The sequence below is a fragment of the Channa argus genome, chromosome 3 (assembly GCF_033026475.1).
Source record: "Channa argus isolate prfri chromosome 3, Channa argus male v1.0, whole genome shotgun sequence".
NCBI classification, from domain to species: Eukaryota; Metazoa; Chordata; class Actinopteri; order Anabantiformes; family Channidae; genus Channa; species Channa argus.
This window is the reverse complement of record NC_090199.1, coordinates 28,594,735-28,607,376: the sequence shown is the minus strand read 5'-3', so window position 1 is coordinate 28,607,376 and position 12,642 is coordinate 28,594,735. Positions and strand designations below refer to the sequence as shown.

The window sequence follows — 12,642 nt, the reverse complement described above, 5'->3', positions numbered from 1 at the left end:
CATTCTACCTTTGGAAATTCTGGGAACCACAAGTAGGCCTGCATTCTGAGATCAAGGTGGTCAAGGCATTGGCTTCCCATAAATATGTGAGGTATATGTGAGATAAATGACAAATCCAGATCAAAAATAACACCAAGGTTCCTTGCAGTAGTACAGGAGGATACAGTCATGTCATGACTTTAGTTTTGTTTAGAAGTTAGAAATTGTGGGACATTCGGGCCTCCATGTCTCGTAGGCATGCTTGAAGCTTGATTAACTGATTTATTTCATCTGGTTCCATAGATAGATATAGCTGGGTATCATCAGCATAGCGATATAAATTTATATTGTATTAAAGTATTTATATAGTGTTTTCTAATAATGTTGCCTAAAGGAGACATATATAAAGTAAAAAGTATTGAGCCTTGTGGAACATAGCTGACCTATGTGTGCATGGAGAATTAATCATTAACATGAACACATTGAAATCTATTAGATAAGATTTAAACCAACCTAGTGCAGTTCCTTTAATCTTAATTTCATGTTCCAGTCTCTGTAATAAAATGTTGTGATCAATGGTATCGAATGCAACACTAAGATCTAACAGAACAAGTATAGAGATGAGTCCATTATCTGATGCCAAGAGAAGATCATTAGTGATTTTTAGCAGTGTTGTTATTGTACTATGATGAACTCTAAATCCTGACTGAAAGTCTTTTACAAATTATTCGTGTACAGGTGGTTGCATAGTTGCTTTGCAACTACTTTTTCAAGGATTTTAGAAATAAAGGGGAGATTAGTTATTGGTCTGTAATTGGCTAAAACCCCTGGATCAAGACAGGATACAGCTACCTTATAGGCCTGTGGTACATAGCCTGTTTCTAACAATAGATTAATTATATCTAATATGAACGTATCTATTAAGGTTAAAGCTTCCTTGAACAGTCTAGTTGGAAAAGGGTCTAGAAGACAGGTTGTTAGTTTAGATGAGGTAATAATCGAAGTTAGCGCAGCGAGATCTAAGGGTAAAAAGCAGTCTAGAAGGGATTGGGGGCTTATTGATGGTTCTAGCACTTCTGTAACATTTGGGGGGAGGATGTGATGAATTCTTTCTCTAACAGCTACAATTTTGTTCATAAAGAAAGTCATGAAGTCATTGCTGCTCAGAGTTGGAATACTAGGCTCAACAGAACTATGGCTCCTAGTTAGGTTGGCTACAGTGCTGAAAAGAAACCGGTGGTATTACGGAGGACTTTTTATATATTATTAAACTGTTTTTCCAGGCTAAATGAGATTCTTCTAAATTAGTGGAGCGCCACTTCCTTTCTAACTTTCGTGTTGTAAAATATACCATGGAAATCGCCTCTTCTGGTTTACTGCTTTCTTTTTCAGAGGGGCTACAGTTTCGAATATTGTACGTAATGAGGCTGCAGAATTGTCAACAAGATAATCAACTTGTGCAGGAGTAACATTAAGGTGGCTACCAGATAATGGTGCTTAGCAAGCAACAATCCTCCCTTTAATCCCCACACAGCTTGTTTACTTGTCCCATTTTGGTGAAATACCAACACCAGAAGCAGTAATCTGCAATCCTTTTGCGTTAGGTTTAAGCATAAGAACATCAGGCGTATGTTAGATTTGGGTAAGGCACTGCTTGTTGCAGCAACAATAGGTTAAGGTTAAGGTTATGTTAAAAAAAATTACAAACATAAAGTGAAAACATGACACATGTACTTCCTAATAAACTTGTGTGTAACATAGTGGGACAATTATCATTAAATTATGATGTTTTGGACTGGAGTTTAACTGAGATAGGGCTGGAATGGGTATTCTAGCATGTGAAGCAGCTACCTACTGGACCATAGCTTTGGTGTTGATAAATTCAACAGATAATGCGCATTGAAAAGTGTGATAACAAAAACAATAGGTGACAGGAACATAAAGGTGATAAAGTGATTGAAGCTGTTAGTGAATTTATAAATCATCATCATCATCCCAGACATCAGTAGTAGAAAAGTCGAAACAAACCACTTAGAAAGTCTGGCCAAATCAGCTTTTCAAATGGAAAATAACTGCAACAGCAGTGCCTTACCCAAAGAATTCTTTCCCTGGTGACTAAAAGCCCCTTTACTACCATTAGTGAGACCAAGATGACAGTTCAGGAGTTTGGTGTAAAGAATCTGTGAAGACTTCAGCAGATGAGAATAGAAAAAGATGAGTTTGAGCAAAAGAAGAGTCAGAAGAAAAATGATGCTCATGATCGAAAATCATACCACCTCAGGGAGTCGAGGACTTTGTATTTCCTGTAAAGGTTACTTCTGACAGAAACTGCAGGATAAATGGTTAGAGTTATGTTGTATAAATAAACCAGACATTCACAAAATAATCTTTGGAATATTATCAGATGATTAATGTGAGTCACCTTGACCATCTTCAGTGCATAAGAAAAAAGGGGACAAATATAATTGTAGTAATATTCAAAATTTTATGTCAATTTTTCAAAAATTCAGCTTTTCATTCAATCTGTTACAATCAATAACTTGTTTGTAATTAAAGTGTATTAAGTTAAAAACTGGCAAAACTAGTGCTCACAGACTTTTGAACACTTTTGAGCTCTTATTTTACACCTTTAAATGTTTAACGTATCAAAACTCATGCATGTACTGCGAAAAGAGCCAGTAAAATGCTGTATTACATAAAAAAACAAACATATATAACTGTATAAACACCAAAATATCACTGTACAACAACTTTTGCAGGGAGCTCAGTTATAGACTGAGAAACAAAGAGCAACTTTAGTAAGTTGTTCTTTGATTATGCATGTTTTTATCTTGTGACAATATTCACACATGATTTACACAAAACTATTTATTCATTTATAATTTATAAAACTAGAGCAAAGTATGTAACAAAGCTGTTTGATGTGTTTCCTTTTCCCCAATGGTGGAATTTTTAAAGTTCTGGTAAATATGAGCTAAATGGTTATTTCATTAAATAAAGTTTATTAAAGGTATAAGCAACATATGGGCACAAAATGTTTGTTACACTCCCCTTTAAAAGGCCAATTCATTTGTGTTTGCTGTACACTGGAGACATTTGGGTTTTAGATCAATGTTGAATAAAGAGTTTCGAATCTTTATTTGATAGTCATTACACCAAGATCCGCTAAACCAGTTAAAGCCCAACATCTTTTGTATCCAAAAGTATTGTGATAGACAACAAAAGTTAATTATATCAAAAATTTATATTTGAAAATTGCAAATCCCTTGTTTGCAATAGCTGAATCAATCCTGTGACTCCTGTGAAAAAAAAAAATTCTCATCAGACCATAAAGCTTCACAACTTCACACAATGGATCATCTCTATACTTTTTAGAAAATTCCTATCAGATTCTTACTGATGAGTGTTTTGGCCTCTGTTTGCCTGCTCATGAAGTTTTTATCAAATGGTGGATTGTGAGACCTTTACCTCAGCCCTGTGGAGGTTGTTGCTGACAGTTGTTTTTCCTCACAGCTCTTAAATGGCTCTGTATCTTGCTCGGTAAAGGTCCTCTTAGATAAAATGTATGGCTAAAATCTTTATTATTATTTTTTATTTATAGTAAATTACTCTCACAGGTCACACACGGGCAACAAGAAACAGCTGTTAGTCCAATTCAGAAAGTATATTGTTTTATGTTGTTCAATTTATTCAGGAATAAATACCATTACAATAAAGTTATAAATTTTTTTATGCATTGGCATAGTTTTTTAATGTGTTGATGGCCTGAAACTGTACAACAACAGCAAACGAATTGGCTATTCTTATATTTTTTGAGCGAATAACAAACATATTGTACATATGTAGACTGTGGTAACACATCACTAAATAGTACCTAGGTTTTCATAGATGACATCCCCCAGAGGTTGTTTAGTGTTTTTTGTTGTGGTTGTAGTCGCGGTAACAGTAGCAGAGGACAATGTGTTGGCACAGGAGGACGTAGAGGCACTAGATGATGGTCCTGTCTTGCAGACTTGAGCGTAAAGGTGGGCAAATGGGTCAGAATTGGTTTCAATTTTATGGATCAACTCTTCTCTTTTATGAAGTGGTTCACTATAAATGGGTTCACCTTCTGCAAAACACTTTGTCTTTCCTAAGCTCTCAAGAATTTTTTTATTTTGCACTGGACTAATTTTGTCGTACACCTCTGAGTAGCCCGAATCTGGATGATCAATGTTGAAGCAGGGATGTAAAGTTGAGGAGCTAGGTGTTGGAGTAGCAGCTTCTCTTGAAGTGGGGGGTTTGAGTGGAAGAACACTTGCAGGGTCTACATACAGAGAAGTGGTCTTATGCAGCACTGGCACAGATTGAATGCACTCGGCTGGGTTAGAATATATGACATCTGACGGCTCACTATGATGGCTTCCAAAGAGGCTGTTGATTCTGGGCACTGATGGCAGAGGCATGAGGGTGATAGGGGCAGGATGTGCTGAAACACAATCTGACTGACTTATCTGATCTCCTTGAAGATGTTCACCCTCGTCTGAGGCAGCACATTTCTTCTCGTGTATTGGTGAGTTGTTCTCTACAAATGCAACCAGGCCGATCTTGTCGGGTATTTTGGGGAGAGGGGAATGAGCCCTATTCGTCTGGTTCTGGCTCCCTAAAGTAACAGTTGAAGTCTTCCTTTTGATGGTACTCTGAATGAAAGAGAAGACTTTCTCAGCCTGCTGTGTCTCAAAGATGAATGTTCCAGGACCAGACTCGCAGCGTCTGCCTGCTTCAATAGTTAAAGTGAGCTGGTAAGAAAACACAAAGAGACACGTGCTCATATTGTAATCATCAAAAGCAGTTTAACACTTAAGAAACTTGTATAAATCAGGTGTGAGGGAGAAGATATAAGCAGTTAAAAGAAAGCAGAGAATCTGCATGAAACCTTACTTCATCTTTCCCATATCTTCTCAGAAGTTCATAGGGCCATTCTTGAACGATGTTCTTCTTCTGTTGTTCTCTCAGTAACAGTGCTTCTGGTCCTACCTGCAGCCAATATGATCCTTGCAGACCACATCGTGTTGCTGCCTCCGTCTTCTGAACCACAACCCAGAACTCTGAGGCTAGAGCAAAAAAACATAATGCTTTATAGACTGATACTTGTCCTCTGAAAATACTACTGCTCAGTCTCCTTTAGACAGTAATTTCACTCACTGGAATCTTGTGTTCTTTATGTAGTAAATTATGTATTTGTGAACATGGCTTGACATTAACTTTTTTGCTCACCAGGCTCTGTGGCTAGGGGTTTTCCAAACTAGCAACACCAGACACATTTTTGTGGTATTTTAAAATTGGTTATCCCAAGCACAAATCAGACTCTCTTCTTCTGTTCTACATGCTATCAATAAAGCATTATATAATATTATCCTCTGTGTGTCCCTGAACTGCCTGAAACCTTACACAGAGCAACTTTCTGATGAAGCACTGATGACCTACACTTTGTATTGTCCCTGAGTGCAGCTCACCTGCAAGATGCAGCAGACTTGGCTTTTGACAGAAGTAGACACTATGTTGATACCTTTGACATTCCACCACCTATCTCCATCAGATTTACCTGCATCTGTTGAGGCGTATATCTGGTTTTCCTCCATGTGAAGCTGGGTCGAGCGGGAGCCATGTCCTTTCTGACAAACACAGCAACAAGGGGACAGGAAAGTAAGTTTTCTATAGTCTAGCTTCAATATGAACAATTTGTGTCATTTCTTTTTCCCTCTCACCTGAAACGTGCAGTGACACAGTTTTTCTACCCACTCCACACATTCATCTTTGAGTGCAGCAAAAACCATAATTCCGTCGTGTGTCTCCACACAAAATGCAGACATGTTCTCCTGTAAGCAGCACAAACTAGGTACTTACTTGCTCCTGATACATAACAAGATTATAAAGACATCCAGAAAGACTGACCATGGGGCAGGCCTCAGCATTCGGAGGGAGCCTGAGGACACTGATCAGCTCAGACAGTCGGACAATCTTCACCTTCTTGTCCCCATGAGACAGGTGGTGTCGCCTGACCACTGTGCCATAATCACCTCCTGCACCACCTCCTGGAGTATAAATCATAGACAGACAGAGACAGGTCTGTCAGGTTGGATTAGGAACCCATCCGCACACAGACATAGATTAGTCTAATTGATCTGGAAACTTGTGTATGAAGATGATTTATAGGAAAAAACACAGAATAAAGATCACTTCCCATTATTCCTTCATACTTTTACAAACAGACTGAGGCACTGGCCATATCTACCCACTGTAGTCTTGTTTAAAGGCAGGTAAGCAGTGTTTTCTATAAAAAAATTAAAAAAAACATTGTTCATTATCTTTCTTGCACTTGCATCTCATGAAATGTAAACACTTCTTCTGATAGGACTTTCCTTTGATGTTTTCTCCTTGCCTTCTAAATGGCACTTATACAGTGCTTCTCTACCTATTGGCACTCAAAGCGATATACACTGCACAGTCGCCCCAGTTTCACCTCACTTGTTAGTTGCATTGGATAAAAGCATCTGTTAAATAACTAAATGTAAATGTAAAAAGAAGTATAGCCAATTATAAATGAGCAAGTACAAATGTTTAAACCTGTGGGGCGACAAGGAGGACCAACCAAAATGAACCTCAAAGCTCAATGGGATGCTGTATTAAGAGCTCATAGACTATGAGACAAAGCATGCATGTAAATGCATGATGTACTGTAATGTGCATGCACTCATCTATTAACTCTTAATACAGCTAACATAACCTAATCTATGGAGTCAGTTACTATGGTAACTTAGCCCAAAGAAGATGTCTAACATGATGTTTTATTTCATTGTTGTAAGTGTATTTCAAAATGCAGAACAGAGCTCATCTGCAAACATTTACATCAGGAAAATTCTAGTTAAAGATTCTAGTTAATTTGCTACCAAAGGCCTGTCTATACTTATGCCACTGCTTTTATGATTATTCATAAAAACGTTAACTAAAATATGAATTAACTCAGTGTAAAATTTACACGGTAGCCTGGATACAAAAACAGACCAGGATAATCACTGTAGATTTGTTAGATTTTATTGTTTGTTGCCATGTGTCTTCTCTGAGAGTTTGACAGATGAACTTTGTGGAGATGGGAGATGATGTTAGAAGTAATTGTATGAGTGACTGTGTGAAGGAGGGTTAAATTAAAACAAAAGATTAAAATCCTGAACATTTATTGTACTTCAGAGATGAAAGGATGTGAGCCATGGCCAAAATAGTGAGATCCAAATGCAGCAAATATATCTGCACACACATCAAATTTAGTCCCACATGACATATGTAGCGGGACATAGTCATTTGTCCACGGAGCAAATGAGGAGTGGTTGTCCACCAATCCCACAGTTGATGGCTTCTCCAGTCACATGTTGAAGTGTCCTTGAGCAAGATAGTGAACCCCGACTTAGTTGCTGCTGGTGAGTGTTGTACTTTGAGTGCCAATAGGTAGAAACGTGCTAAATAAGTACTATCTATGGGGTGTTTTCTATGTGTATATGTAAAGGTGTACTATCTAGTATGTGTTTCCATGTTCTGGTCATTCAAGAACAAAATAATAAAAAGTCTTCAATGATGAAAAGGTTTTGGTAGTGAAAGATTCTTTATTGCGCTGTGTAAATTAACAGCACCGCAGCCTATTCAAAAACAAGGAAGGTCAAAAAAGAAAGAAGGAATAGGGCAAAAATACTTTTGTACAAGGTAAAGAGAAAACATAACATCGCAGGCAAATAAGAAAATCTGTTGGCAGCACAACCGCAGGAAACACTATTTTCAGAAATTCAGTGCATAAAATGTTTCTAAATAAAATATTTGTTCTTTTTTGAGAAGCACCTTGCTGTGGACAAAGTGCCGACAAAATGGTTGACTTTCAACCTCAGCTGAATGTGTCAACTTTTTTCAGAAATTAGTATTTTAACTTCTACTTTCTTTGGCTTAGCAGCTAGACCAGTAGCTTTCCCTGACATTATAGCCGAACACTAATCACTTTTGTCTCATGGTGCTTTTTCTGCCAAAATTACAACGCTACTTTCTGCTGTGCTCTGTAGTCTGCAGCCTGCAGTCAGACACAAACAAACTTGCCATACACATGTGGTCAACTGAGTAAGAATCCATTTTTGGAGCACGATCCACCAGTTGGAAACTATTGGTTTGAGTTCCAACTAATGGAAGCTGTAAACTACACAACATCAGTGAACAAATCTTTCACTTTGCTGTGATGCAAACAATACTGCTCCTCACACACCTACTTGACAAACATCATACTCTAAGTCTGTCACCCTGTGGACTTTAGACACACATAATGAACACTTTAATGTCTGAAAAGCTTTTGACAAACATCACTCTTACCAGTCCATCTTGGTAGAAGGTGGGTTTCAGCTTGTCAGATCTTACTGAGTTCTGCTGTTAATTTTAGATTTGTTGGATGCTCTGGCTGAGCCCTTTTCTCTGATAGAGGTACAAAGTAAAATTTTGAGTGCAATAACTTTCCTCTCCTAATAACTTCTCCTAAACACAGTAAAAACAGGTTAAGAGCAGGAATTGATGTGAAGAATACTTTATAAAACACCAAGAAAAGAAAGCCTCAATGGTAGACCACCAACAGTGAGCTGACACCACTAATAGAAATGTTTCTGCATTATTCAGCTACAGTAAGTTCTCAGTAAAAAGTGGATAACAGCAAATATTTATAAGAGTAAAATTCAAACAATGTAGTACATACATGAACCTAAATAACGTGCTTTGGAATCTAATTTTAATCCATTTTAAAACTAAACACTAGAGGTCGACATTTTCATATTTATGGTTTCATTCGAATTATTTTACAACAGGGTCATGTGATATTTAGTGGACGTCAGTGAGGTAGTTAGTTAACACAGACTGGAAATGTTGCCTATATGAGCCTGTCTGTATGCTCTGTGTAACAGATTACAAATTGGAAAAATACGCATAAATATTTCATTTGTTGATTTGTGGCAACCCCGGAAAGGGAACAGCCAAAAGGAAAAAAAGAAGAAGATTTGATTTGTTGATTTAAATCCTAAAAAAAGATTGTAAAAAAAGATGTGTATTATTGTCAGTCCTAGATTGGGCTTGATCAGAAAAAAATGCAGTCAGCAATCACTTTGTTAAATGAATCATTAATCAAGAATAAATTAATTTCTATCACTAATAATTCTGTATCTGCAGATAACATAACAAATGAAAAGAAATCAACAAAGGTAAACATTACACATCACGACACTATCACCATTTATGGAAAATCTCTGTGATTTAACTTTAATCTGCCAAACCTAGGTAAACCTAGGTTTAAGGTTATTGTTGAATTATTATTTTTTGGTTTGTTTTACATTCAAAAGAAATTGTTTTAGAAAATATGACTATACCGCTGGATTTAAAAGGGAAAGCCATTAAGTCAGAACTACAATAATGCTGAAAGGCCCCTGAGGGACAAAATCAATGGTAACACTTTAGATGAAATGGTAAATGGTCTTCACTTATATTGTACTTTTTACTTATTGGTACTCAAAGCACTTTACACTGCTTCTCATCCATCCATTCACACACCAATCGGGGAGCTGCTATGCAGCTGGCTAACACTGTCTGGGAGCAACTAAGTTGGGGTTTAGTGTCTTGCTCAAGGAGACTTCCACAATTCACTTCATGACCGGAGAAGCTGGGGATTGAACAAACAACTGTGGGATTGGCGGCTGACCGCTCTACTTCCTGTGCCACAACAAAGAGGGTAAGAAGCTCCACTTTCAACCTATCGCACCTACTGTATCATGTAATATTGAATTATTTATCAATATGTTTTTTAGAACACCAAAGTTCAACTGATTTAAATTGGTTTTCCATGCTTTGAGGCAATAAAAAGAAAACCAGAATTGCTATTTATTTTGTCAAAAATCCCATAACCCCTTTGTTGCCTGTAGTTCCACTATAAGTACAACAAATGAGGGCTGTAATTTAAAGTAGAGCCTCATACCCTCTTCTTATATGTAGTTACACAGCAGTTAAAGCATCTTCACATTCAGCTCTTTAACAGCAGCAGGTTATTTTGCATTAGTTTCAGTGATAATTAACAGGTGAGCACATCTCCACAGAGCTGCTGTAGGTTTGGCATTTTGTTCTTGTTGAGGTTAATAGGTGTCTGTTTAAATCCTGTTCACCCTTCCTCTTATAACAGATTCACACTGACATCCTGTCTTCTGGGGTAAACCTAAAATCACTGCGCTGAAGGGTGTTTAATTAGTGGGAAAAAAAACAATATAAAAAAAAATAAAATAAGAAAAAGAAAAGAAACAAACTAGATCTTCTTTGAAACATTCTCAGCTGTCTCAGTGTTTGTGTTTTCTGTGAATATGTCAACGGGCAGATTCATGAAGTTAGCACGTCCTCAACTTTTCAACTGAATGAGGCCGAACAGATGAGTCTCAGTGTTTAGCATGATGACTTATATTGTTCTGCACAACCTCTATAGACTCATCTACTCAAAAAAATTTTCAAAAATGCTACATGATTTTAGGATTTTAGGTCTTTATTTAGATGCCAATATTTATAGCTGCAACTAAAATTACTTTCAGCCAAAATGGCCATGAGACAGTCAGAAAAGTAGGTCACTGCAGGGATATTTTGCCAACCCTTCTATTCTGAAAAACAACAGGGCCTAGTGGTTCACTGGTAGAGCTCTAGGTTGGGATACAGAAGGCTGCAAATGTTAACATAAAGTAACATCTAATTTCTGAAACATGTATGTAAAGGAGTGCACAAATACATACAGTAGGAAATAATCCAAACTCAGGTCATCATAATTAATGCATTAAAAGGTTAATACTACCTCCAACTTCTAATGGAGTCATCAAACTGTTACACACTACATGTTTAACCCACTGTAGGACAAATAATGTTTGAAACAAAGACTACACTGTACCTCCCACATCTTGGATCTCCAATCGACCCACTGCACTGCTGCTGTGGGGAAACAGAGACAGCCACACTGGCTTCCATTTCTAAGATGAGAAAAAGCTGGTTAATGACAGTGGAATGAGAAAGTGACTTGTGTGTGTCAGCAGCTATAGTTTACAGTATGGCAGCTCCACATAAATGGGATACACAGTTTTATCCTCCCACATGTGACACAAAGACACACCTTGGAAGACAGATGAGTGTTAGGAGACATAAAGGAAAAACCTTTGACACCTCTGACATGGTGCTTTCTTCAAAATAAAAGACAGATGCATGCCTGTCAATATGAACAACATACTGTAAACCACACATTATATCATATCTCATGTAATGCATTAAATCAGATTCATTGCAGTTTGCATGTCCAACATTTCTGTCCCAGTTGACATGGTGTACCATAAGTATGTGATGTCTGTCAGAGGTGCACAGGAATGTGCAGTGTGGAAACTGTGCTGTGTTTTAACTTGTTCATTTAGATTCCTGCTCTGGGGTTTCATCTGAGCACATACACACACACACACACACACACACACACACACACACACAAAGGAGCTTTATCTCCTAAACACTGCTCATGTCTCAATCCCTCACACAATCTGAATACAATACTCATAGTATGTGTGTTAAAGCCCACATATTAACTTTATAAAGTACACAGCTATCTACATGTACCAAGACAGTAAACTCCAGAGCCAGAGGCTCAGAAAGATGATAGTGTTTTTGACATCATTCCTATGAAGTTATAGCAGAGCATATCAAGTCATTATTTAGCAATTTAGGAAAAAAGGTTGTTTTGTTCAGCTTTACATTGTTAAAATGCTCAACTGAAAACCAGGAGAACAGATCCTGACATTGGCATACTCACTTTGCCAGCTTTGCGTGGTTGGAGATAAACCTTCCCGGTTTTGGTTTGAGTGTCCATGTGAGAAATAAATACGCTGCAGTACTGACCTTTGGATTATACAAAGACTTATGAGCTTGTCTCTCTTTTTTTCCCTATCATGAGTAGAGTTGGGACATGCCCACAGTGAGTAATACTTGAAATATGAGCCCTACCTGAGACACACACAGAGGTGCAGTCTGGTTGCAGGCATGAGGAGGGCAGTTCACGATTAGTGGACTTGTTCATTATACATTAGTCCACACAGGACATAACAAAAACATTTGTGTAAATACTTGATTCTCTTATTTTTTGGGTTGAGCAGGTGAAGGACAGAGGCACAGATGACAGCTATGGAAGAACAGCTGTACTGTCAAATCTCCTTCGGGGGGGATTTTGTGCCCTGTAGAATTGACTGACCATCAACAATCAGGTGAATCAATTGAACTCTATGGATTTCTACTGAACAGTAAAAGCTATAAATCTGCATCCACAAGGGCAAATGTCCCGCCTGGTAGGACTACCTCTTGCTGTTTTACAGCTCTATATGTACTGTATAGGGTCAACATCAGATGATGAAGGTTAAGAAAACAATACAATCTTCTTGTTTTAAAGACTGGTCATGGTGCAGTACATTGTGATTACAGGAATCAAATGTCTTGGCCAATTGCTTCACAAATGAAGGTTGATCCAGGACATTCCTATTGTCATTGTTTTCTGGATAAAATTGTTTATCTTTCTGCATTATTAAATCACTGTTAGAAAACCACAGGTGTGCCGAA

The 12,642-nt window shown here is 37.6% G+C and overlaps 1 protein-coding gene across 3 annotated transcripts; it reads right to left on the bottom strand.

The window, feature by feature from the left end:
- Positions 1-2,450: 2,450 nt before the first annotated feature.
- On the bottom strand, positions 2,451-11,976 carry dok1a (docking protein 1a). Of its 3 annotated transcripts, XM_067498682.1 has the most exons (8): positions 11,846-11,976; positions 10,946-11,024; positions 6,254-6,292; positions 5,914-6,053; positions 5,727-5,837; positions 5,564-5,633; positions 4,900-5,072; positions 2,451-4,757 (listed from the first exon to the last, which is right to left on the bottom strand). In XM_067498682.1, exons 1-8 carry the CDS (start codon positions 11,900-11,902, stop codon positions 3,843-3,845), a joined length of 1,584 nt encoding a protein of 527 aa, XP_067354783.1. In that variant the 5' UTR covers positions 11,903-11,976; the 3' UTR covers positions 2,451-3,842. The 3 variants fall into 3 exon arrangements, with proteins under 3 accessions (XP_067354783.1, XP_067354785.1, XP_067354784.1); XM_067498684.1 differs by lacking the exon at positions 5,727-5,837; XM_067498683.1 differs by lacking the exon at positions 6,254-6,292.
- Positions 11,977-12,642: the final 666 nt, after the last annotated feature.

Bases quoted from the DNA above. Each gene is read 5' to 3' on its own strand.
- dok1a (XM_067498682.1), bottom strand. From the start codon at position 11,902: ATGGACACTCAAACCAAAACCGGGAAGGTTTATCTCCAACCACGCAAA. The intron at 5,634-5,726 runs GTGAGAGGGAAA...TGTGTTTGTCAG, and splicing joins TGTGTCACTGCACGTTTCAG to AAAGGACATGGCTCCCGCTC. The intron at 4,758-4,899 runs GTAAGGTTTCAT...TTTTCTTACCAG, and splicing joins GAAGATATGGGAAAGATGAA to CTCACTTTAACTATTGAAGC.